Source organism: Bos grunniens, chromosome X (assembly GCF_055505025.1).
Source record: "Bos grunniens cultivar Pamir isolate PY7600 chromosome X, Bosgru_T2T1.0, whole genome shotgun sequence".
NCBI lineage: Eukaryota > Metazoa > Chordata > Mammalia > Artiodactyla > Bovidae > Bos > Bos grunniens.
The window spans coordinates 47,561,115-47,588,659 of record NC_141194.1 but is presented as its reverse complement, the minus strand read 5'-3'; the positions used below and the strand labels follow the sequence as shown (position 1 = coordinate 47,588,659).

The following is a 27,545-nucleotide window of genomic DNA, read 5'->3' as shown; positions in this document are numbered from 1 at the left end:
GTTCACGGTTCACGTAAAAGGAATTTATTCTTTAATTGAGGTACCACATACAAAACAATGGAAAATAATAAAAGACCAGACTGTGATATGGTGCCAGGGCTTATGACAGAGCTTGGTATACTCTGAAAGTATAGGAGCAGCAGGGACTGGGACCTAGTCAGATGTAAAAGCTATCCAGCTTAAGCAGGAAGTAGAGAATCAGCAGTCTTCAGTTCCAAAGCACCTTACCTTGGACACAGGGCAGGGTCTCAGCCCAGCACTTCTATTTGTAACTGAGGAATGAGGTCACCATGTCCTTGGGCTCTTACTCACCAACTCTCTGTAATGTTCCCACTAACTGAATGCCTTGGTGCCCACAGCATTACTCACTTTCCATCCTGTCCTATCCTTTCTCCCACACCACCACCAGTATGCACATGCCCAGACACTGAATTTGAGCTCTAAAGAGAGCTGCTTACCTCCCTGGGGTCCAGTTAGTTCTTTGAACCTCACCCCTTCCTCTAGTACTTGGAGCAGGTGGCATGGTGCATAACTCCCATCTCATTCAGGCCCCAAAACCAAGTTTAGAGGATGCCTGAATGAGCTGTCTGGGTCACCTTTACTTCCAGCTACAAATGGAGTGGAAAGAGCCCTAGACAATCTCAGCTCAGCTCAGCTATATTCATGCTGTGTGGGCACCGGTATGGACCTCCATTTCTCAGGCTCAGTTTTCTCAGATGTAACATGGAGAGGCTTCAGAATTAGAATATCCTAGGGGAGCTCTTAAAAAAATACTGATGCCCAAAGCCCTAAGCCAAGACCTGAGTTTACAACATGCTTCCACAAGCTGGCCAAGACCAACTAACTGTATAGGCAAGCTGGACTTTCCCACTGGATCAGGAGGCTGGTTCCATGAAGAACTCAACACTCTACCATAAGGAAGGCAGCCCTAAAAGTTAAACTCCACCTTCATTCTAGCTCTTAGGGCCACTAGGGTAATGAGCTCAAATTTCCCACTTTTCCTAACCTTGCTTCAAATCCACAAGGAAAAAAAAAAAAACTAAAATGTATCAACACTAGTAAATTCAACCTCACAAGCTTTGACATTAAGCAAGCATTATGAATTTTCCTTCTTTTGAAGGATCAGCCCTATCTGCCGTTACAAAACAGGTTTTCCCATTTGCCGCCAAGAACCTCACACTACACAATGGGGATGGTGACAAAGGAAGGCTGTTTCCACAGCCTTTGACTGCTCTAGTGACATATTTCCTAGTGACAGTGTCACATTCCTGAGGGCTTACCAACTACTTGGGACCAGGAACTACACTAAACTGTCTACCTCATGATATCATCCTACTGCCTGTTTCTGGTGGGCTCCCCGAGAACTACCTTTCCAGAGCACCTCTTCCCTTCTTACCCAGATCAGGCCATGTCTGATTCCTGCCACCCTTGCCTGCCTAACCCTCCACCCAATTATATTCCATAGCATTTCCAAAGCCTTTCTATGAAGGGGGTCTCCTCTAAAGCCAGGTGTAGCTGATTACTCTCAACCTCTCAGAGCTAGTAGAATTGCCATTTGGACCAGTATAACACAGATTGAGAGCATATCTGATATGTGTGCCACAAACCCCCTACCCAAGGTGGGGCAGACCAGGAGCAATTACTGAGGGAATGTAACATCTCTGAATATATTATAGCCTTTCAGAGCAGGAACGGCCCTCAGACATTAGCCAAACCAATTCTTTGTAGAATACACCATGGTCCCCAAAGGACAAAGACCTGGCCAAGACTGCTCTGGGAAGCTAGAAGCAGAGCTCAGACTAAACTCCATTTCTTCAACTCCAGAAGAGTGCTCTTTTCACAATTTCTCAGTACCTCTTCCACTCAACAAGTTAGACCAATGCTCATGTTCCCACCAAAGTCCAAACAAGACCCTATGTTAGCTAGGCCTAAGCAATCCTCAAACAATTCTCACTTCCTAACAAGCAACATCTATGCGTCCAAGAGCAAAGTGAAGTCATGTAAATTATTGGCCCAATCAGCTGGAAAGCTCGACCAGCCCTGAAGACAGTAGTCTGAGATCAGCAAGAAGGGTGACAGAAAGCCAGCTGCAAAACAAGTGTCAGGCCAGGCCCCAAGCAGGCAGAACATGAACAATATGACAGGTGGACATCCACTTAGAGACCCCAACTACTGTAATTCTCTCTAAATTTTATTCTTCACTCATGATATTTTGTTGTTTTTTAAACACTAAGTCATGCCTGACTCTTTTGCAACCCCAAGGACTGTAGCCCGCCAGGCTCTTCTGTCCATGGGATTCTCCAGACAAGAATACTGGAGTGGATTGCCATTTCCTCCTTCAGGGGATCTTCCTGACCCAGGAATTGAACCCACATCTCTTGCGTCTCCTGCATTAGTGGGCAGATTCTTTACCACTGAGCCAACAAGGAAGCCCCATGATATTTTAGGAGAGACTAAAGGGAGGTTTAGCAACTATTAGAACAGGGAAAGGGCCTAATTTAAAGTTGCAACTTCTTTTCTAACCTTAGAACTCTGACTTAATCATGACTAAGGCTTAAGTCCAGGCCTTTATGAAACAACACTCATTTCCCCGTTCTACACCCTCCACACCATGTAGTCTAAAGTCAAAGTCTTCTGTCTCCCACTCAAGTCCTGTTTCCCTTATTCATCATCTGAGTGCTTTCTGCAGTCACTTAACCTCTCTGAGCCTCAGTTTCCCCATACAAAAAGCAGGGTTAATCATTCCTAACTTGCTAACTGCAGAGAGTTAATGAGTATCAAATGACATAATAATTATAGTGGTAAAAAGGGTTTTGGCAACAACAATGCATATTACAAATGTAAAGAATTATCAGTATTTTGGTTAGGAGCTTTCATTCTTTTGGTCCATACATGGACTTAGTATAGCTAGGAACATTGAAAAGTAATTTCAGAACAATGCCAGACAACCTATAAAGGAATTCCTTCAATTCATATCTGAAAAGGCTCTTTTAAACAGGGAACTACTTGGAAAGCAGACAGCTACTCCCTAAACTCAGCAGTAGCGATCTAACCACTTTACTTTAAGAATTTTTTTGGAAATACTTACATAACTATGTCTTGTTTGGACTATTACAAAAGCCAAGGGAGTTTGCATTCTCTGGGCTCATATGGTTTAGGTCAGGCAGTCCACACATAGCTAGGACAAGAATGTTTTTGTTATGGATAGTTGAGAGCTGATTATATGGCAATACATTATTGGTCCCAAATGGTCTATAAATGATCTGTTCTACAGAAGTGAAGTTTTCCTGATAACTGAGGCTTACTCTTTTAAGGATCAGAACCATTCTTAATGGTGAAGTGAAAGTCTTTTATCCATTGATCACATTTTACTGCCTTTGTCAACAGAGGGTGTAAAAATACGATTTATGCTTCTCTGAGCACCTGAATCCTATATGCTTGCTTTTCTACAGAACTAACATTCATGGGCTTTTTAATGTTATCCAAGTTTTCCATCAACACTGAGGATTATCATCTCTACTTTATCAATGAAGAATGGTAGGTTCAAAGAGGTTAAGGGGCTTCCAAAAGATCACATAACCAATAAATGTTGAAAACACAGATCTTCTTACAAGCCTGGAGTACAATAAATGCCTAAAGATACTTTGGATCCAAGCCTTCTCAAGTAGCCCAAGAAATTCTTTAAAATGTCATTCCCTTTCCCTTTTTAGAATATGACCTCAGACCCTTGCTCTCCCTGCCCCACGAGGATTCGGAAAGCTCCAATCACTCAATTTGCAGGCAGCTTCCTGTTTGTCTAAAGGGGAAGACAATAATGCCTTCAGTGGCCTACAGTACACCTGGTCTAGTCAAGGTCAACCTCTGACGGCAGAGCCTCCAGGATTGAAAGCTGGGCAAGCATAAGCTCTGCTCCACCCACTGTGAAAGTCTGGGAACTAAGACAAGAGAAGGGTGGGGCATGTTATGAGTGGGCACAAAAGAGCCTGTATTTCTGGTAATCCTGCTTCTCCTTGCCTGGCCTGGCTTCTTCAAGAATGATCAATACCCTCAAACTAGCAAGCTTCTAAGAACAGGAATGGTCACTTGTCCAGACTTTGTTTTTTAGTAAACTGTGTACAGATCACTCACCTAGAGCCAGACATTCAGGAATGTGAAGTCAAGTGGGACTTAGGAAGCATCACTACAAATAAAGCTATTGGAGGTGATGCAATTCCAGTTGAGCTGTTTCAAATCCTCAAAGATGATGCCGTGAAAGTGCTGCACTCAATATGCTAGAAAATTTGGAAAATTCAGCAGTGGCCACAGGACTGGAAAAGGTCAGTTTTCATTCCAATCCCAAAGAAAGGCAATGCCAAAGAATATTGAAACTATGGCACAATTGCACTCTTCTCACATGCTTGTGACTTCCCTGGTGGCTCAGATGGTAAAGCATCTGCCTACAGTGCGGGAGACCCGGGTTCAATCCCTGGGTTGGGGAAATCTCCTGGAGAAGGGAATGGCAACTCACTCCAGTATTCTTGCCTGGAAAATCCCATGGACGGAGGAGACTGGTAGGCTATAGTCCATGGGGTCGCAAAGAGTCGGACATGACTGAGCGGCTTCACTTTCACATGCTAGTAAAGTAATGCTTAAAATTCTCCAAGCCAGGCTTCAGCAACACGTGAACCATGAACTTCCAGATGTTCAAGCTGGTTTTAGAAAAGGCAGAGGAACCAGAGATCAAATTGCCAACATCCGCTGGATCATGGAAAAAGCAAGAGAGTTCCAGAAAAACATCTATTTCTGCTTTATTGACTATGCTAAAGCCTTTGACTGTGGATCACAATAAACTGTGGAAAATTCTTCAAGAGATGGGAATACCAGACCACCTGACCTGCCTCTTGAGAAACCTGTATGGAGGTCAGGAAGCAACAGTTAGAACTGGGCATGGAGCAACAGACTGGTTCCAAATAGGAAAAGGAGTACATCAAGGCTGTATATTGTCACCCTGCTTATTTAACTTATATGCAGAGTACATCATGAGAAATGCTGGGCTGGAGGAACCAAAAGCTGGAATCAAGATTGCTGGGAGAAATATCAATAACCTCAGATATGCAGATGACATCACCCTTATGGCAGAAAGTGAAGAAAAACTAAAGAGCCTCTTGATGAAAGTGAAAGTGGAAAGTGAAAAAGTTGGCTGAAAGCTCAACATTCAGAAAACGAAGATCATGGCATCCGGTCCCATCACTTCATGGCAAATAGATGGGGAAACAGTAGAAACAGTGGCTGACTTTATTTTTCTGGGCTCCAAAATCACTGCAGATGGTGATTGCAACCATGAAAGTAAAAGACACTTACTCCTTGGAAGGAAAGTTATGACCAACCTAGACAACATATTAAAAAGCAGAGACACTACTTTGTCAACAAAGGTCTGTCTAGTCAAAGCTATGGTTTTTCCAGCGGTCATGTATGGATGTGAGAGTTGGACTATAAAGAAAGCTGAGCGCTGAAGAATTGATGCTTTTGAAGTGTGGTGTTGGAGAAGACTCTTGTGAGTCCCTTGGACTGCAAGGAGATCCACCAGTCCATCCTAAAAGAGATCAGTCCTGGTGTTTATTGAAAGGACTGATGTTGAAGCTGAAACTCCAATACTTTGGCCACCTGATGCGAGGAGCTGCCTCATTTGAAAAAACCCTGATGCTAGGGAAGATTGAGGGCAGGAGAAAGGGACAGCAGATAAGATGGTTGGATGGCATCACCGACTCAATGGCCATGGGTTTGGGTGGACTCTGGGAGTTGGGATGGACAAGGAGGCCTGGCGTGCTGCAGTTCATGGGGTCGCAAAGAGTCAGATATGACTGAGCAACTGAACTGAATTGAACTTAACAGTTGACCCTGAACAACATGGCTTTGAACTGTGCCGGTCCACTTAATAAGAATATTTTTTTTCAATAAATACATACTACAGTACCACACAATCTGTGGTTGGCTAAACCTGTGGTTGGTTGGTTGAATATGTGGGTGTAGAACCAAGGATATTGAGGGCCAACTGTAGAGTTAAAGGAGAATTTCAACTGGCAGTACATGGGTGGGGCAGGGGGTTGCCCTGACCTCCCCATTGTTCGAAGGTCAACTGTATTTATTTGCATTTCAAAAATCACTCTTTCTCAACTCTTCAATTAGATGCTTCAGCTATAACAGAACACTCTGCAAAATTCTAATTTGCTGCCACCTGGACAAGATCCCTGGTAAGTATGGGATGAGCAGATTCTAATCCAACTTCACTATTCTTCTCTGGGGAAGACTGGAAAGGCATGTGCACACCAACAAAGTGTATGTACACGCATGCACGCACACATACACACACACTCACACACAGCTTCTTTCCTCAACCTCAGATAGCTACAGCAGCCCAGAATTGGTCTGAGGAACAGGGTTCTCAGTCATGTACTGTTTGGAATCAAATTACTCCAAATTGGCAAAACCACAGAAAAGGGAGAGGGGATGCTTTAAGCACAGGGAAGTCCCAGGCAAATCTGAGGTTCCTGATATCATATCACAGAAAGAATTCAGTGACAAAGTTATAGATAAGAAGTGGATTTATTTAAAAACACACTCCACAGACAAAGAATGAGCCATCTCAGAAAGCAAGAGAGCCCTGAAATATGGCAGTTAGTTTTTATGCATTGGGTTATTTCTTAGGCTACTGAGTAGGAGGATTATCCCAGTTATTTTGGGGAAGGAGTGGGGATTTCCAGGAACTGGGCCACAGCTGACTTTTTGGCCTTTTATACTGAGCCTCAGAACTGTCAGACTTTATTTTCTTGGGCCCCAAAAAATCACTGCAGATAGTGACTGCAGCCATGAAATTAAAAGATACTTGCTCTTTGGAAGAAAAGCTATGACAAACATAGATAGCATATTAAAAAGCAGAAACATTACTTTGCCATCAAAGGTCCATATAGTCAAAGCTATGATTTTTCAGTAGTCACGTATGGATATGAGAGTTGGACCATAAAGAATACTGAATGCTGAAGAATTGATGCTTTTGAGCTGTAGTGTTGGAGAAGACTCTTGGACTACAAGATCAAACCAGTCAATCCTAAAGGAAATAATCCCTGAATATTCATTAGAAAGACTGATGCTGAAGCTCCAATACTTTGGCCACCTGATGGGAAGAGCAAACTCATTAGAAAAGACCCTGATCCTGGGAAAAATTGAAGGGAGGAGGAGAAGGGGACAACAGAGGACAAGATGGCTGGATGGCATCATTAACTCAATGGACATGAGTTTGAGCAAGCTCAGGGAGATGGTGAAGGGCAGAGAAACCCGGCATGCTGCTCTTCATGGGGCCACAAGAGTTGGACACAACTGAGACTGAACAACAACAACAGAACTGTCATGTTGTTGGATGTGTCATTTAGCATGTTAATGTATTATAATGAGTAATGATGACACTCAAGTTCCACTGGAAAGCAAATTTTCCACCATCCTGGACCTAGTTGGTTCTGACCAGTTTTTGTCATGTCCTAGGATGAGATGGCTGGATGGCATCACCGACTCAATGGACGTGAGTTTCAGTAAACTCTGGGAGTTGGTGAAGGACAGGGATGCCTGGCATGCTGCAGTTCACGGGGTCGCAAAGAGTAGGACACAACTGAGCGACTGAACTGAACTGAACTGATGGCTATATCATTCTTTTATAGATTGTGCCCTTCCACCTTCCCTCTTGTTTCACTACCACCAATCACTCCACTAAGATAACTTAAGCATGGGTGAAATCACAGCAATCTCTAAAAGTGGGGCCTACAGAGCTTGAAAAGGGGAACAGCTATCATCATTTTATTCTTTATCCCAACAAAAGCATCCACAACTCCTACCTTCTCCAGAAATCCTTCTCTCTCAGGTTTCAGGTAGGAAAACCCTTGCAGTGTTCTCTTTATTTTCCATTCAATGAAGAATATAAGCCCTTTTCATTTGTGAAAAACTTTTAAATGCTTTTAAGTGTTCTACTCACTTGATAAATCGATTATTAATGAGCCCACACAGATGTTAAAATCTGATTTGATATGAAAAGTTGCACACCACGTGGTAAGTTTAAAAAACAAGTAGTTGAATAGTATGGATTTATATTATGTATGTATTTAAAGTTCTATGTGTATAAATGCATTTAAAAAGGAGTCTAAATTCACATTAACTAACTAGTTCACACAAATGTTGGTTGTTTCTAGAGAATAATCAGGGCAGAAGACAGGAGATTTTAAATTTTTCAGTGCTATTTTATTTCCACAGCAAATACGTATCAGTTTCATAATGAAAAAACAAATCAAAAATTGTAAAATAAAGTCCGATTTTATTTGTCTGCCCTACCAAAAAGCACAGATTGTATCTGTTAATATTCTTCATACAGTGTCCAGCTCAGCACTATAAGAACAGATGGAAAAAGTCCTTTAAAGACCAGATGATCCTCAAAGGCTCTTGCTATTTTAGGCCACCCAATCCTATCTAGTAGGTCTACTCCTATATCTCTCAAATGCTGGCCATACTTCTCTTTCAGGGAATGTGTGGGAGAAAAAGTATCTCCTATTGCTCCTCAAATTAGCCTACCTTTACTAAAACAGAAAAGCCTACCTTTATCAAATCTGAAAAGATGGGCAGTCTAGGACCTAAGGCAGCCTGGATGATGGTAGCAGTAGTGGTGATAACAGGAACAACAGCAGAATACAGCTGCTGGGTACCCCAACATGATGATCTATAGGATTTCCCTGCTGTCCTCCCAGCACTATGTCTGGCCCTATCCATCTCTTAGCAGAAAAACCAACTCAATCCTTAAACCTCAGGATCACAAACTTCTCATGATAAGATTACCCAATGCAGTCCTGCCTGCTGGCCATGCCACAATGAGCAGTTGTTGTTGTTCAGTTGCTCAGTCGTGTCCAACTCTTTGCGAGCCCATGGACTACAGCACACCAGGTTTCCCTGTCCTTCATCATCTCCCAGAGCTGACATCAAACTCATGTCCATCGAGTCAGTGATGCCATCCAATCATCTTGCCCTCTGTCGTCCACTTCTCCTGCTTTCAATCTTTCCCAGAATCAGGGTCTTTTCTAATGAGTCAGCTCTTTCCTGAGTGAGAGTGGCCACCACTTTCATCAGGTGGCCAAAGTACTAGAGCTTCAGCTTCAGCATCAGTCCTTCAGAAGAATATTCAGGATTGATTTCCTTTAGGATTGACTGGTTTGATCTCCTTGTAGTCCAAGGGACACTCAAGAGTCTTCTCCAACACCACAGTTCAAAAGCATCAATTCTTTGGCACTCAGCCTTCTTTATGGTCCAACTCTCACATCCATACATGACTACTGGAAAAACCATAGCTTTGACCATATGGACCATTGCTGGCAAAGTAATGTTTTAATATGCTATCTATGTTTGTCATAGCTTTTCTTCCAAGAAGCAAGCATCTTTTAATTTCATGGCTGCAGTTACCATCTGCAGTGATTTTGGATGCCAAGAAAATAAAGTCTGTCACTGTTTCCATTGTTTCCCTATCTATTTGAAATGAAGTGATGGGACCAGATGCCACGATCTTAGTTTTTTGAATGTTGAGTTTTAATCCAGCTTTTTCACTCTCCTCTTTCACTTTCATCAAGAAGCTCTTTAGTTCCTCTTGGACTTCTGCCATAAGGGTGTTGTCATGAGCAGTACACATACAAAAAAGTAAAAAAATTTTAAAAAGCTGGGTAATTCCTGATACTCCAGGGCCAAATTCTGGGTTGCTTCACAAAGACATATAAAAATGCTTACATAGCTACCTGTTAGACTCCACTAAAAACTTTGATTTAAATATTCTGCCTTGGTGTGAACACTACTGTATTGTGTGAAGACATGGCAAAAGGGAATGGAAATTAGTTATGAACAAACTAGCCACTCACAGGTAAACAGGTTCTTCAAGGTACACAAAAGGGAAAAATTCCTCCCCATTTCTTGGCATTATTTACCTCCATTCTGCCAGGGCCCAGCTAGGTTCACATTGGGTAATTTCCAGTGGGCCCCTGAAACTGTTGTTTGGCTTTGTAGTAGACATAAACAAAGGAGTCTGTGCAAGACAATTCCAATTTGACAATAGTAGCTATTAATGTATTTATTGAACAAATTATTAGTGAGCTAAGCTGATAGAAGGGGGAGGCAGAGGATGAGGTGGTTGAATGGCATCACCGACTCAACGGACATGAATTTAAGCAAACTGCAGGAGATAGTGAAGGACAGGGAAACTGGGCATGCTGCAATTCGTGGGGTCACAAAGAGTCAGATTCAACTTAACAACTTAACAACAACAAGCTGATAGAATGAAAAGAATACACTCCTGAGAGTCTTGGCTTAAAGACTGGCTTCTGCCCCTGACTCACTGCATGATCTTGAGCAAGTCTCTTCCCCTTGTTGTGTTTTATAGTTGACCAGCAGATCTTCCATAGGTTCAGGTAATTTGCTTCCTTTATAAGGCATACAATTCTGTGGTGGATTCAGGGTTTTCAGATGGCCAGGACAGCAGGAAGGAGTCATGGGTAGTATGTGGAAAAAACAAAAACCACACTAGGTGGAGGAGAATCTCTATCCAAAGACCTTAAAGCTCTCCATGAACTGTTTGCACAAGACAGGTGGGATGGGAAGGCCTCTGAGTAGCATATAAAGACATGAGTTCTGTCCTTCTAACAGTACTTGGCTGATTTGAGGCCAGAAGTCCTGAAAGATGACCAGTTTTACTATAGCTTCTATAAATACTTACACCTCCAGCTGAAGAGATGTTAGAAAACCCTCTACTCTAGTACCACTCATTTGTTGCTGAAGAGAAGATGGTACCTCCCTCCCCGGCCACTTGTGGCCATTTTTGAGTAGGGTTGTGCTGGGGCCAATTGGAGCCATGTTGCCCAGGTAAGTGGGGAGATGGGACTTCCCTACATATATCCCACTAAAAGCATCAGGTTGTGGGGCACCTACGGGAATGCTTGCTCAGGGAAATTATAGCACCTGACATTATGGGCTCAGAATCTTGTGAATAACTACACAGAGAGAACTTACACAGAGGCCAACTGGAACAAAAATTATGGGGTGCCCTAGCTCTACTCTTCCTCCCCTATGCCCCATACTTCACAGAGCACCTCCAGATGCATTAGTGCCTGAATATTCACCCATAACCCTAAGGAGTAGAGTGCTATTACTCTTTCCATTTTACAGATGGGAAACTGAGAATTGGAGTGGTTTGAGAAGTTTGCACTGGTGGATCAAGGTCAGACAGACTCTCTCTCAGGCCTCTCTTCCCTAAAGGTGCTAATGTACCCTATCCTTCTCCAAGGTGTATTTTCTCTATTACTGGTGCCTACAGTATGTCCTACCAGGTGCTCATCCAACATTGGATCCCTTGTATATATTATTGCTGCATATATTACCCTTCTCCATGTCTGTCACTGACCATGTGCTCTCCAAAGGCCTGCCCATCCCTAACCATCTCTACCTGAACAACAGCCCCTTCTTGAGGCAAGAAGAGTTAGAAACTTTCAAATCTACCGTTTTGCTAAAGGAGAAAGAATGGGAGCCCAGATGGCTGCAATACCACATGGTAAGTATCATAACAGAAATTCTTACAAAGTACAGTGGGCACACAGAAGACACTGCAACTAATACTACAGGGAGTATTAAAGCATCCAGTGGAGGTGTCAGAGTAGGTGGAGGTGAGGAAGATACACCTGACATTTCAAGTTGAAAGAAAAAACATATGCTAAAGGTGAAAGATATAAGAGGTATGGCTTACTTGGGGAAATGATCCCACAAAGCTACAGCATAGTTAGTGTACATGTGGGGACAAGTGGGACTTGAGTCTAGAGACAGAGCTATGATGTAGCCAGGTATCAAAGGGCTCTCCATATATACCACACTAAGGGTTTTAGATTTTCTCTTATTCACGTTCACTGCAGTGATATAAATACTGGCAAATGCTGGGAGTAATTTTAAAGCCCACCAAAAGGGGAACGGTTAGTACACTGTGATATAGTCATTGGATGAAATTTTGTAAAGGTATTAAAAATGCTCATTTTTAAAAACTAAAGTGCATTTACCTAAGCTTTCAGTGATTTTTTTTATGTACAATATGATTATACCATGGAAAACTAAGGTACATATGTGAGATGTGATGAGACACACACATAAATAATAATTGCTATGTTAAAATGGTGGATTTATGGAAGATGTCTCCCTCTATTTGCTAAACTCTGTCATATGCCATGTTGGGTTTTATAAAAACAGGAAGTATAAAAATAAACACTCTTCTTCTATCTGGTTCCTCTTTCCTTCTCCCCATCTCTCTCCTATATCAGCTTTCTTTCTCTCCCTCACCAACAGTGTTTCTAATATACCACCTGCAACTGGAATCCTTAACACATGGAAGGCTCCTAAGAAGGAAAGGCTGTGAGCAAGGTGGCTGCTCCAAGCAGCAACCTCCTGCATGGGCCAGAGGCCATTCCAGCTTAATGCTGGGGAAGAATCTTCCACCCAAAAGTATTGTCCAGTTTCACCCAACTAAGCCTTCTCTGCCCTAGGAACTTGTTCCCAGAGGAAAGAAGACAGACACAAAGAAGACTTCTATCTTGCCCTCACTTCAGAAGGTTCAGAGCAGCTGAAGAGTATGTTCATGGCCAACTCCTAGGTGGCTGAGATACAGCCAGGGATCCCTGATTTACAAGCAAGTACTGTAGAAAATAGGGCTTCCCCGGTGGCTCAGTGGTAAAGAATCTGCCTGCAATTCAGGAGATGAAGGGGGCATGGGTTCGATCCCTGGGTCAGGAAGATTCCCTGAAGAAGGGAACAGCAACCTACTCCAGTATTCTTGTCTAGAGAATTCCACAGACAAAGGAGCCTGATGGGCAACAGTCCCTGGGTCACAAACAGTCGGACATAACTGAAGCGACTGAGCATGCATGTACACACTGTACAAAATGTCACTAAGGAGGAAGAAGGGTAAAAACAGATCCAGCCAAGGGTATACCATCTCCAGTGAACCTCTTATGCTTCATAAGCCCATCACTCCCTCACAGGAAATTCAGAGATCCCTCCCCTTTCATCTGCAGATCTAAGACCACTGGAAGCCATATTCACAAAATGCAGGATAAGTTGAAGGCTGAACACTAGGCTTGTGGCAATCTCCCTCACTAGAAATTTCTCCCCTTCACTCCAACCAAGACTACATCACCTAGCTCTCCTGATCCAAGGAAAACAAAGGCATCAATGATTCAGACAGAAGAAGGGGAAGGGGAGCTTAGCAATTTTAGATGTAGCCAAAGCAATTTCATAATCCTAAGGAGAGGGATGTTGTAGGGGAAGAGAGTACAAGAAGTCAAATTTCATTTGCATTTCAGTTTTGGTTTGTTTCTTGGTCTTCCCCTTCCCTACTGGAAGGACCAATTCAAGGGTCTTCCATTCTTCTTGGAGTCACCAAGGACCCAAAATAGCCAGTTACTGTACTTTGGAGAAGGAAATGGCAACCCACTCCAGTATTCTTGCCTGGAGAATCCCCGGGACGGCGGAGCCTGGTGGGCTGCCATCTATGGGGTAGCACAGAGTCAGACACGACTGAAGCAACTTAGCAGCAGCAGTACTTTGCAGGCTGAACTCCAAGGCCCCACACCCATGGCTCTCAGTTAACAGTTGTCTCTCCAAGTCAGGATATCCAAGGCAAGCTCTGTCATAGGTTGATCCAATACATTTAAGCAGAGCTCACTGAAATAGACAGGGCTACTTACACAATGATAGCTGGGAACAGGGTCAGGGAGAATGACATTCCCAATACCATTCTAAAGAAGAAAAAGCAGCTTCACCAAATAGTCTTTGTTCTATTAAACGCTTTCCATGAACTTCTTATCATCTTCTTAAAGACTAGGCACAAGTAACCAGAATGTCAGAAAAAGCCAATGTTCTCATTTTACAGATAGGAAAACTAAGGCCCATAAAAGTGACTTGCCCAAGGTCACACACATTGAGACTAAAAACCATAAATTCTGATTCAGTCTGTTAGTCTTTTCAATGTACCATTTCTACTCAAAAGCCTTAAAAAAAAAAAAAAAAAAAGACAAGTGCTTGAAGCTGTGTCAAAAGCTCAGCTCTTCTAAGCTGGGGTGAGACAGCTCAGGACTGGAGATAAGACTAAGAAGGATGTTGGACCGAGCCTACTCAGAAAAGCCAAGTGAGAAGCCTAGGCATACAAAAGGCACATATAAAGAATTTAGCAACTGGATGGTGTGATCACTCACCTAGAGCCAGACATTCTGGAATGTGAAGTCAAGTGGCCCTTAGGAAGCACCACTACGAACAAAGCTAGTGGAGGTGATGGAATTCCAGTTGAGCTATTTCAAATCCTAAAAGATGATGCTGTGAAAGCGCTGCACTCAATATGTCAGCAAATTTGGAAAACTCAGCAGTGGCCACAGGACTGGAAAAGGTCAGTTTTCATTCAAATCCCACAGAAAGACAATGGCAAAGAATGTTCAAACTACCACACAATTGCACTCATCTCACATGCTAGTAAAGTAATGCTCAAAATTCTCCAAGCCAGATTTCAATAGTACATGAAATTCCAGATGTTCAGGCTGGATTTAGAATAGGCAGGGAAGCCAGAGATCAAATTGCCAGCATCCGTTGGATCAATGAACAAGTGATAAAGTTCCAGAAAAACATCTATTTCTGCTTTATTGACTATGCCAAACCCTTTGACTGTGTGGATCACAACAAACTGTGGAAAATTCTTAAAGAGATGGGAATACCAGACCACCTGACTTGCATCTTGAGAAATCTATATGCAGGTCAAATAGCAACAGCTAGAACTGGACATGGAACAACAGACTGGTTCCAAATCGGGAAAGGAGTACATCAAGGCTGTATATTGTCACCCTGCTTATTTAACTTATATGCAGAGTACATCATGAGAAAAGCTGGGCTGGATGAAGCACAAGCTGGAATCAAGATTGCCAGGAGAAATATCAACAACTTCAGATATTCAGGTGATACCACACTTATGGCAGAAAGCGAAGAAGAACTAAAGAGCCTCTTGATTAAAATGAAAGAGGAGAGTGAAAAATTTGCCTTAAAACTCAACATTCAGAAAACTAAGATCATGACACCCAGTCCCATCACTTAATAGCAAATAGATGGGGAAACAGTGGAAACAGTGGCAGACTTTGTTTTTTGGGGGCTCCAAAATCACTGCAGATGGTGACTGCAGCCATGAAATTAAAAGATGCTTGCTCCTTGGAAGAAAAGTTATGACCAACCTAGACAGCTTATTAAAAAGCAGAGACATTACTTTGCCAACAAAGGTCCATCTAGTCAAAGCTATGGTTTTTCCAGTAGTCATGTATGGATGTGAGAGTTAAATTATAAAGAAAGCTGAGCAAAATTGATGCTTTTCAACTATGGTGTTGGAAGACTCTTGAGAGTCTCCTGGACTCCAAGGAGATCCACCTGGTCCATCCTAAAGCAAATCAGTCCTATATATTCATTGGAAGGACTGATGCTGAAGCTGAAACTCCAGTACTTTGGCCACCTGATGTGAAGAACTGACTCATCTGAAAAGACTCTGACACTGGGAAAGATCGAAGGTGAGAGGAAAAGGGGACGACAAAGGATGAGATGGTTGGATGGCATCACCGACTCAATGGACATGAGTTTGAGTAAACTCCGGGAGTTGGTGAGGAACAGACAGGCCTGGTGTGCTGCAGTCCATGGGGTCACAAAGAGTCAGACTGGGGTCACAAAGAGTCAGACACAGCTAAGCAAGTGAACGGAACTTAACTGAAGGCTTTAGCTACTGCAAAGAAGTAGTTTCAGATGCTGAGAGCCCAACCTGGCCCCCCCCTACCCCCACACCCTGAGCCTTTTCAGGCCATGCAAGACTACTCTTAAACTATCAGAGATCTAGGTAAGAAGCTAGAGAGTGGTGATCAGGCAGGGGTGAGGAGGACAAGAAAAGATAAGAAAGCAAGGTGGAGAAATCAGTCATTCCAGAGCTCTCCCATCTTCCTCTCTCCTTTCTCACTGGTCCCCACCCTGGCCCCAACAAAGGGGCCACCTCCTGTTCTAACAAGCTCTAAACAAGAAGAAAAGTTTGTAGGTGGCATTATACAAACATGAGGAAGTTATTCCCTGTACCGAAAAAGAACAAGACACTAGTTGAGGTGGCAAAGGCATTTCAGGGGGGAAAATATAGCCAAATAAGGCATACTTGACTTGTAGGGAATCATCAGGAAAGATTCCAGAAGCTGACGTCGCAGGGAGGAAGCCTTTAGTCATTGGTTTCCTCTGGCAACTGGCCTAAGGCCAGGCAGCAAACTCCCAACCTTAGGAAAATGCCCGGGTTATGGCAGAGAGAAAGGCAACTAAATCTAAATTTTCCCTAGGCCCTCTTCAGGTCCTGCTGGAGCACCTCTCCAAGTAACAGCAAAGAGGTATAGTGTAACTCTGAAGCAAAGCGGCAAATGTTCTCACCAATTATATGCTAGATCCACCATGGCCCCAGTGCCAAGAAGAGTAAGGAACCTGAAGAAAAGGGCTCTATTTCAGTTATATATTTCTGTTATCATTGACACTTTCAATATAAAGAAAAATTAAAAGGTAAAAATGACTTCTGGTCTCAACAAGGGAACTTCTGTGGATTAGTCAACCTCCCAGGAATATCCGTGAGTATATTTGGAGAGAAGATTAGCTCACTTAAAACTTTTGAAAATACCAAAGGTTTGTATAGCTTAACTAATGACACCCAAATGGACTATTACTTTGACCCCCAACCCCCAACTCCATACCACAGATTAATCAACCCCAGTCAGAGATTACAACAGGTTAAAACATCTTTGTATACTTATCTAACCTTCAGGCTGAGATTTCTGAAAAAGAACAGGGAGGTGGGAGGGGTAAGAGGCAGATTACACCAACACAGTAAGATTAGGAACCTTATCTATACATACTTCACTGGAGGAAAATGAGCCTTAAACTTTCCCAGGTATTTAAGGGAGGCCAAGACTAAAGATAGGAAAGAAATGCTGACCAGGCCTGATAGGTATGCCTTATTCCCCCTCCTATCTGCCAAATAAATATACAGGAAAAGATTTCTCATGATTATACTTTGTTATTGTTACATACGATCAAATGTCCACACCTCAATTTTTCACTCATTAGACTCTGATTGATATCCTGGCCATACAAAGTATCTATCAAATTCCTACAAAGTAGAAGGGTCACCAAGCACAGAAAGAAACTTCAACTTTTGAAGTCACCAATCATAGTAGCTACCTGGCAAAACAATACTACTAAGCTAACACAGTGGTAGGTCACCATACCACTGGCCTAGGAACTATGTCAACACTAACCTTATATCACAAAAAGCCCACTGATAGGAGCATCCAATATGCTTCTATCATCAGGCACAGACAAAGAGCTATTTTTTGAAAGTCACCCAAAAGATCCTTTCTCCAAGTTTAAAGGCCCAGATAGTACAGCTGAGTCCTCACCAGAAAATGACATATCTATCAGGCATACCTATCAGGCTTGGTCACTTTTCAATCTACCACAATCGCAACACAAGGGAATCCTCCCCTCACTTCAGCACATCAAGCCTTCCTTCGTTTCAGGCAAACTCATTTTTAAGAGAACAGTGTGGCCTAGGGCCACTTGGTTTACACCCACATATGGAAACTGTCACTGTCCCCCTCAGAACAGCCATTGCCCTCGAGGGTATACACCCTTCAAGGCCCTGTTTATGTCCCAATAAACTCCCTTCTCAAAATCTATAGAAAATGCCATGTATACATTTTTTCAAACTGTGTTTTAGTGAGTTCGCCCTAAATCTCCAGGTAAATAGATCTAAAGTGAAAGTCGCTCAGTCGTGTCCGACTCTTTGTGACCCCGTGGACTGTAGCCTACCAGGCCCCTCCCTCCATGGGATTCTCCAGGCAAGAGTACTGGAGTGGGTTGCCATTTCCTTCTCCAGGGGATCTTCCCAACCCAGGGATCGAACCCAGGTCTCCCGCATTCCAGGCAGATGCTTTAACCTCTGAGCCATGAGGGAAGCCCAGCAGAGGGTTAGTTCCATAAATAATAATAACATTTGCATAGCACTGATTAGATACTGGCCACAGTATAGAAGCCCTTTATAGAAACTTACCCCATTTAATCCTTAAACAACCCTATCAGATAGGTATCTTCAACTTTACAGTTGAGGAAAATGAAGCACAGAAGTTAAGCAACTTGCCCAAGGCTACAAAACTATTAACAGTTGGTCACAGAGCTGGGATCTGAATCCAAGCAATTTGGTTCCAGAGTTTATGTTTTTCACCAATACTCTATATTCCCCTTTCTGTAAAGGCCTGAAAAGTCCTTTTTTGGCTAGCTACCTTCACTGGGGGGCTTCCTAGTGGTGCAGCAGTAAAGAATTTGCCTGCCAATTTAGGAGATGCAAGAGACAGGGGTTTGATCCCTAGGTCAGGAAGATCTCCTGGAGTAGGAAATGGAAACTCATTTTAGTATTCTTGCCTGGAAAATACCATGGACAGAGGAGCTTGGCAGGCTACAGTCCACAGGGTCGCAAAGAGTTGGACATGACTGAGCACGCCTGCACCTTCATTGGGTCTGGCCTACAAAACCTAGAGATAAGTAGTGAGAGTTGAGGTCAGGAGACTCCAGTTTGTATTCAAATATTGTCACCAAAGTGAAAGAAAGTACCATAATATTCTCCTAACTCAAGGAACATGTCAAGCTGGACCACTGAGAATACAAAGAGGTCAGAGATCAAAATTTTAAATGGCAAAGAGAAAGCGGGGAATTTGGGTGAGGGGCAGGCAGGAAGAGGAAAAAGTCATTCTGAGGCCCCAGAAGAACTGAGTCACCCACTGACTGAAACCTGCTGCAGCAGAAGCTATTTAGGGGAACTCCATTGTGGCATTGTGGTCATACTGTTAATGTAATCACCACAGAGCCAATTCTCTGGATGTTGGTGTCCCATGAGTAAAAAGAGTCATCATCCTTTCAAGTCAGGCAAGTCCAGTGAGACACCACTAACTTGGGAATCAGGAAAGTCAAGTTCTCCTTTCAATACTGTTACAAACTTCATGTGACCCTGAACAAAAGGCAATGGCACCTCATTCCAGTACTCTTGCCTGGAAAATCCCATGGATGGAGGAGCCTGGTAGGCTGCAGTCCATGGGGTAGCTAAGAGTCGGACACGACTGAGCGACTTCACTTTCACTTTTCACTTTCACGCATTGGAGAAGGAAATGGCAAGCCACTCCAGTGTTCTTGCCTGGAGAATCCCAGGGATGGGGGAGCCTGGTGGGCTGCCATCTATGGGGTTGCACAGAATCGGACACGACTAAAACGACTTAGCAGCAGCAGCAGCAATAAAGACTCTTACGACAGTGAAGCCTAGTTGCAAGCAGGAAAACATAGCTAGTCTTCTCTCCTTACCTCCTTTCTGTGCACATATCTACTTTCTACCATGCTTCACAGTCAAAGCAAAACACTTACCTTCCTGGGAAGTGCTACAAAGAATCCCAAAAGCAAGGTCAGAGCCTGAACCATCCAGATTATCTCCAAAGTAACCTTTGAGATAAGCACTACATACACAGAAGGACTTGCTCTCAGGACCATTTTAACACTACAGTCCAGTCTCTGGTCACCCATAGCACAAAAGAAGAAAATGCTGAATATCTTGCAGTGAGTTCCATTTAAAAGGCAGACATTTAATATTTCCCACCTATCTGGAGTCAGACAAGTTGAATTTTAGTCCACAGCTCTATTATCAATTCATTCAAATCACTTCTCTTTCCTGGGCTTTGGTGAACACATGTATACCTGTGGCGGATTCATGTTGATATATGGCAAAACCAATACAATATTGTAAAGTTAAAAAATTAAATTAAAAAAAGAAAAAATAAATAAAATAAAAATAAAAATGAAACATTGTCTAAATTAAAAAAAATAAAATAAAATATAAACTAAACTTAAACTAAAAAGTTTCAAGGCCAGCTCATTTACTCTGTGATTCAAAACACTTCTGTGAGAAACCCAGACCACTCAGAACAATCAGCTAAAAGGGAAACAACTTAAGGCTAAGGAAGCTCTGGGTCATCCTAAGTACAGATGCATTTGAAATGCTGTACCCCACAATAGCCAGCCCTCAGTGCACTGGTGGTAGATACCTTAAGAGGTTGGTTTATGCCCACTACCTCCTCACTGTCTACCAGAATATCTAACCACCACACTTGAGGTTAAAGTAAACTTGAAACATAACTCAGTAGCTTCCTAGCCTCTCAGCAGAACTGGGGGTGTGGGCGCAGGGCAGGAGACAGGCAGGGAGGAGCTATGCTTCAGGCAGGCAGTGAGAAGAAAAGAGGGGAAATCCATCAAGTTTTCGGTGTTTGAGGCTCCTAGGTCAACCCCAATCTTTACAATATACTCTCAGTTGGTTTCTTTCTTGTTCCCTACATAGATATAGCCCTTTCCCCTCCATAGAATCAAGAAGAAATGGCCCAGAACACTCATGCCAGTGTTCATGTCAGAGCTACTAATGAGACAAACCAACTCCAATGCTAGAAGCTCTCTATTCTGAACCCAGTACCCAGGAAGAAACAACACTCCAGAGGTGTAAGGGGACAAGAAAATACCTTTTAGCAACTGCTCTTCAACTGTATTCTCAGCATAGCCTAGCACACTTCCTGGTACAAAGAAGGCACTCAAAATTTAAGGAAACAATGTCTGAAGGAAGAAGACACAAAAATGGGAGGCCTGAGGGCTGTACCATCAAGGCTTTCAAGAGCATCAGTAGGGGCTTCCTTGGTGGTTCAGGTGGTAAAGAATCTGTCTGCAATGTAGGAGACCTGGGTTCAATTCCTGGATCAGAAAGATCCCCGGGAGAAGGGAATGGCTACCCACTCCAGTGTTCTTGCCTGGAGAATTCCATGGACAGATGTACTTACAAAAAGAAAATAAGATCAAACTGAGGGAGTTACTTAATTTATGATAAATATTTCTCTATAATAAATGACAATATCCAAAAAAATTTCTCAACTTATAAAAGAGCATCAATACTAGAAGGGTCCCTCAGTTCAGTTCAGTTCAGTTGCTCAGTCGTGTCCAACTCTTTGCGACCCCATGAATTGCGGCACGCCAGGCCTCCCTGTCCATCACCAACTCCCGGAGTTCACTCAAACTCATGTCCATCGAGTCGGTAATGCCATCCAGCCATCTCATCCTCTGTCGTCCCCTTCTCCTCCTGCCCCCAATCCCTCCCAGCATCAGGGTCTTTTCCAGTGAGTCAACTCTTCCCATGAGGTGGCCAAATATTGGAGTTTCAGCTTTAGCATCCCTAGAGTGTATCTATTACTAGTACAGTTCTCTTATGACAAGTTGGAGACTGAGGGCCTGAAGAAAGAACCTGCATAAAGGCCCACTTCATTTGGATCACTTAACTAAGGTCAGGGAATATGTCCTTCTTACATGGAAGAAGAAGGAAAACTATCAAGTCAGTGTTACCTGCCATTTCCCAACACTCACCTTCCAAATTAATGCAATCCTAAGCTAACCCTCCAAGTGACTGCTCCTATAACACAAATCAGAACCTGGAACTGAAAACTTTTTCAGCTCTATCAAGTATGAAATAGGAGGAAGGATGAACAGCAAAACCAGTCAATCATAATAAGACTACCTCTTTTACTTGACCAACAGACTGCACCCAAAAGAAACTACCTTTATACCGTTTTTTCTTTGGGGGCAGAAGAATAGAGTGAGGTAGCAGGGAGAAAATATCCTGAGTTGGGAAAGATACACATGATAAACTCAGTTCTATCTTTGAAATATCAGAAACAGACTGCTCCCAATCTGTAATGATGCCAATTGTCACCAGCTTAAACAGGAAAGACCCAATCCGAGTAGTGTGGGTAGCCAGATATTCTCCCTTCTAAGGACCTTAAGTCTTGTAATTCCAGTGAGGGGGACTCCCAGAAGACACAAAGGGACCTAGATATACTGTTGCCAAGTAACACTGTTAGAATAATTTCAGAGTAAATCTAGCTGTCAACTGAGCCTATCCAGAGAGAATTGGAATTGGAGTCAGAGAAATAGAACAAATGACCTCTAAATGTCCCTTCCAGCTCTATCATTCAGTACAGCAATCTCCTGAGAGGAGAAAGAGAAAAGTGAGAACACCCTTAAAACAAACTACTGTTATAGTCAGCTAGATAATAATGAAGAGTTAGTAGACCTATGATCCATACCATCTGTCACCTACTCACAGAGCAGCCTTCCCTTCCCCAAGCCTAAGATGATAGGATATAGATTAGCTGGTACCTTTGAGGGTCCCACAAGGGCTCTCCTGCCCCACTAGCCCATCTCTGCCCAGAGAGCTATTGAAGAAAAATCCTAAAGGAAATCTCCAAGATGGTTTCTGCTCTACCATCTAAACTTTCACAGAGGGCTAAGTGAACTGGAGAACCAAAGAAGTGGAAAGATAGATGCAGGATCCAAAGAGTCAATCTCTCACACAACCTCCATTCCTGATCCCTTGTCCACCCCTGAAGTCTACGGGCAGGGCTGATTCAAGGGTTAAAAGACTGATATTCTGCCTTCTATTCACCAAGTACCACTTTAGTGCCACTCGAGTGGCTCAAGCAATGCCAGGAATGGCAGAATAAACAGTCCACATGCCCCTGTTAAAATTTAGCTGAATGCAGACCCTGAAGCCCTCAAATACTTTAAGGAACTGGGTTCTTTACATTTGCTCATATGGATGGTCCCATCAATGACCATTTGATCACCTTTCCCTTGAGTTAGAGCTAAAAACTCAACAAACTGAAGAGGTTTTACCAAAAAATGATCCTGTAACTAAGTCACAGATTTAAATCTTATCCTCTCTACTGACTTACTGCATCATTCTAGGTCATTATGGGTCTCACTTTTGCCATGAGAACAATAAACCAAAAACTCAGGAACACCCTGAAAATTCAAAACAGTCACTTTTTAGGGAATACAGAGTCCCAAAGACTTTGTGATCTAAAAAAAAAGTTAAAGAGGGTAGAGGGGAGAAAACTTTTTTTTTTTTTAACAACTGTCTTATCATCATCAAAGTATAGATGGCAGTTAATAAGCTTCTGTATTCTGGTTACTTAAAGTAGACTCAGGAAACTGGCAAGTAGAGGCACAGAATACAAGAGTTGGTTGGGGGCAGGGATGCAGAAAGGCATGTTTTAACAGATTTAAAGGGAGATAGGTGACTAAGGGAGAAAATGGGCTGTAAAAGTGAAACCAAGCCTGGACAGACTGTAGACATGGTTCATATGAATGAATGAATTGATTTTTCCACTATCTTCCTTATCTGTCATGCTCCAGAAGTAGCCTAAAGCACACTAGTGAAATAGGCTTCCCAGATGGCTCAGTGGTAAAGGAATCTTCCTGCCAATGAGGGAGACGGAGGAGATGTGGGTTTGATCTCTGGGTTGGAAATATCCCCTAGAGGAGGAAATGGCAACCTACTCCAGTATTCTTGCCTGAAAAATTCCATGGACAGAGGAGTCTGGCAGGCTACAGTCCATGGGGTTGCAAAGAGTCGGACATGACTTAGTGACCGAGTGTGCACAAACACACGCTAGTGAAGAAGGAATGGGAAATAAGGAATTTTCTCCCTTCATTAAAGTTACTAGCTGGTATGCAGTGAACTAGAAGTGTGCCCCTGGATACCTCAACAGCGGGATAAGGAATGGGAAAAGTAACAGGAGGCACCTGGTGACACCTGGAACTCTCACCAGGAGACCACACAAATACCAACATTAGTTACTCTGCCCAAATCATCCACTTCCTTTTATCTAAGGACCAGAAAGACCTGAAAATAAAGGTCAATTTGCTTTGAGCAAAAGAAGGGGCTCAACTTCAATAATACTTCAGTGAGTGAGAATAGAAGGTCAATGGGATGAGCATCAAGAAGCATGGACCCCAATCTTGATTCTGTCATCATGTGCCCTTAGGTGGTAGGTCCTTTCCTGTTAGGCCTAAATATCCTCATTAGTTAAAAGAGAGAGAGAGAGAGAGAGAGAGAGAGGGAGAGAGATCTACTAGATAGTGTGTGAGATCCCTTTTCAGGTTAAGATTCCATGGTCTTAACAGGCATAATACAGTTGTTTCTCCTAAGTTAACCTTTCTTTGAAGCAAAAAGCATGGGAAATTCTCTAAAGCTTCCAGTCTATCAAAATGTAGCCCTCTCCTTCCAGCATGATTCAAGTTTCAGTCAGTCTGCATAAAAATACTTTCACTACCCTAGGCCTGACGTCCAACAGCTCATACTCCAATCTCTCTCCACAACAGGAAGATCACCATGCTGTCTTCCTTGTCACTTTTCACTGAGATATGGTGGTTTAGATAACTTTGAAATCATTTCCAGGCACATTAAAGTTGTATTTAAATAAGAAGATATTTCAGAACTGAGGATGAGAGATGCCACATGTGTTGCAGGGCACAGTCAATTCCCAGAGATCCACATGCCTATTTAGGCAAAGACACATCTGAAGAAGAGCCAAGGAGTCAACCACAGAGATAAAACCAAAGAGAGGGTCCTGGAAGGATTTTTATAATCCTCTGTAAAGCAGAGACTTTTCCCCCACTCCCTCTTTTTTCAAAACCATTCTCTCTCACTTTGTGTGTATGTGGTATGGGGGTGGGGAGTGTGTGGAAAAGCCCCATGTCATAAAACCATGAGCAATGAAAAGATGAAGATGGTGGGAGTATACACTTGTTGAAAACTTGCTGTTTCTGAAGGACAGGGTTCTGGAAAGGAAAGAATCACTTGGCAGTAAGGCTGGAACACAGCAACGTGGCAACCAAAGCTCAGCACACACCCAAAGTACTGTCCCCCACCCCTTTCTTTTAGGGACCCTCAGTCCTTCCCACCACTGCTAGTCACTATCTCAGTTCTACAAGGCTCAGGCTGTCCTCAGAAGAAGGGTCCGGCAGAACTGCGTAGCCTAAGCCAGTGCAACAAGCTGCTTGGCCTAAGGGACTCAAGCCAGGGTGGTCACCCAGCCTTCCAGAGCAAGGGAAGGGCCTCAGCAGCCATTTGGCATGACTTGCACAAAAGCAAGCAGGGCTCATTATTCAGGCACATCCCTCCCCCCTCCCTCCTGGGCATCCGGCCCCCCTAGGCCCCACTCCCAGGAGGCGTCTTCTCTTCTCAAAACAGTGGGGTGGAGACCAGATCCTAGAAGCTACCACCACTCTAGAAAGGTGTGGCCCCACAGAAGAGTCCACACCTCACAGAACAGTCTGGAGTAGACAGGAGGAAATAGCCCGTGAGTAATGGGAAAGGCAGGGATTTGGCAAGTGAAGAGAAGGAAAAAACCAGTCTTCTTCTCAAAGTCTTCTTCCCTCCCTTCAGACTGGTGTCTAGTGAATTGTTAGCGCTCCTGGGCAAGAGTAAGTGGCCTCGTTGAGTCCATCCACAACTCTCCTCTTCTAGTGGGAAACAGCTGAAGCTGTCTGGGGAGGCTGTGGGAAAGGTGAGTAGGGGGTGCGGGATCCGCCCTGAGCAGCTCCCACCCTCCTACTTGCTTCTCGGTTCCCATGGCCCATCCTGGTCTGAGGCAGCCTGGCCCCATAAAAGCGCCAATTCCTGGACTGAGGTAACTGTTTTCCTCTGGATCAGAATTCTCTCCCCTGCGCCCAGGGCCCATCGTGGGTAAAAAGAGACCTTGGGCCCTTAAGGAAACCTTCCCTACTGTGGCATTCCAGACACAAGGAACTAGAATCTGAGAAAGAGGCCGGCCCCGCCCGGCCCACACTTCTACCCCGGGACCCCTCTACACTCGAGGACGCGCCAGAGCCGGACTCCGCCCCTAGCCTTCCCTGCTCCAGGCCTCCGCCGAGGGCGCGGCGGCGCGACCCGACGCGTGGCTGGCCAAGCCCCCGGCCATCCGCGAAGCGCTACGAGGGTCAGCAAGAGCCCCCAAGGCCGGCAGCGCCCACCCCAGACACTCACCGTCTTGGGCATGGTGGCGACAAAGGCAGCAGAGTTGGCGAAGTTTGGCCGGGAGCTGTCGGACGGCGCTGAGCACGCAGTACACACGGCTGACTCCGGGGACTGGGGGCTCGGATTGGGTCTCTCTCTAGCGTCGGGACGACTGCTCGGCTTCCTGCTAACGGGCCACGACTTCACAAACCCCACCCAGGAAAGAGCCGCCCCCGTCGTACCGCCCGCTCCTTTATGTGGCCGGGCTTCCGCGCCGCTCCCCGCCCTCGCGCCCGCCTTCTAGCCGACCGCCAGCCTCGCCCCGCCCAGACCAGCCCTGCCCGGCCACACCAGCTACTTGGGGGCCTGGCTGGGCCTGGGCGCCTCAGTAGGGGATCCCAGCCCTCACCCGGGCCTGCCTGCCTCCTCTCTCACTCCCTTCACAGACCTTGGTCCTTCGCATCCGGGCCATCCGGCCCCACCTCCCAAGTAGGGCTGGGCCCTAGGCCGCACCCTGGAAAGAGGCTTACAGCCCTGACTGCAACTTTAAACTAATTGGAGTTCAAGACCTGTCAAAATGGCTCTGACTCTCCAAAAGTTCTTCCTGCATGTATCTGAACTCTTCTGTGGTTCCGCCTATGGATCTCAACTGAGGCCACACAAATCTACCACTCTCCCAAACAACTCCTCAGAGATCTGAAGATCCCCTGTACATCTGAAACTTCTCTTCTCTTGGCTAACCTGCCTCAGCTTCTCCAACGCTTCATCAGTTCTCTTCTGCGGAATTCTGTATGACTTTTCCCATCATAGTTTGTCCCCATCCTTGCTCAATCCTCATTTTTTATCAAAAATGGGCTCCTTTTTCCTATATCTGTCCTCTATTCAGTTTCCTTCCTTCAAATCCCAGTCTCCAACTTTCTGAAATCCTGATCCTGTAGCCCCACTGCAACATATTTACTGATATGTGATTCACTTTCTGATAATTCCACCAGGTTAGATACACCCTAGTGCATTCCTTTGAGATACATCTGCCAGAACCCTTCCTGCTTCTTTTCAAGTTCACAGAATCCCAACATAGAGGTGTTCTAGACTGTAACAGTCATCTAGTTAAGTCTGAGCTTTAGTTTGAAAGTGATGGGCCATAGTTATCCTTTCTCATATCCACTGGTAACTGTGTGGAGGCATGGTCTGAGTATTTTTTGTGAGGTAGGGCAATGTATACCTCAGGAATGATGAACCAGCTTGAGGCAGTGAAAAAGATATTTGGGAGGGATGGTCACAACACCTGGATTTTAGTCATAGCTTTGCCATTAACTCCCTCTCTGACCACTGTGTAGCCTTGGGTAAGCCCCGTCCCCTCTTTGGGCTTGAGGTTCCCCTTCTGTAACAAGAAAGGGCTGAACTCTTGGGCTTCCAAGGTCCTTTCCCAGTCTGACGTTATAAAAGGATAAGAAAGGAAGTAAACTTCCTAGGACAATAGATGAGTCTAGCAGTGTTGCATAAGGACTGGCTTTGCATTTTCTCTCAGGAATCAGCAGTCTTA

The 27,545-nt window shown here is 44.0% G+C and overlaps 1 protein-coding gene across 1 annotated transcript in view; it reads right to left on the bottom strand.

Annotated features, from left to right (window-relative positions):
• MSN (moesin) overlaps positions 1 to 26,231 on the bottom strand; it is a 72,478-nt gene extending 46,247 nt beyond the window's left edge. The window contains exon 1 of the mRNA XM_086390124.1: positions 26,033 to 26,231. Coding sequence (XP_086246250.1) covers positions 26,033 to 26,044 — 12 coding nt within the window. The 5' untranslated portion in view covers positions 26,045 to 26,231. The remainder of the gene's footprint in view (positions 1 to 26,032) is intronic.
• Between the last annotated feature and the right edge of the window lie 1,314 nt (positions 26,232 to 27,545).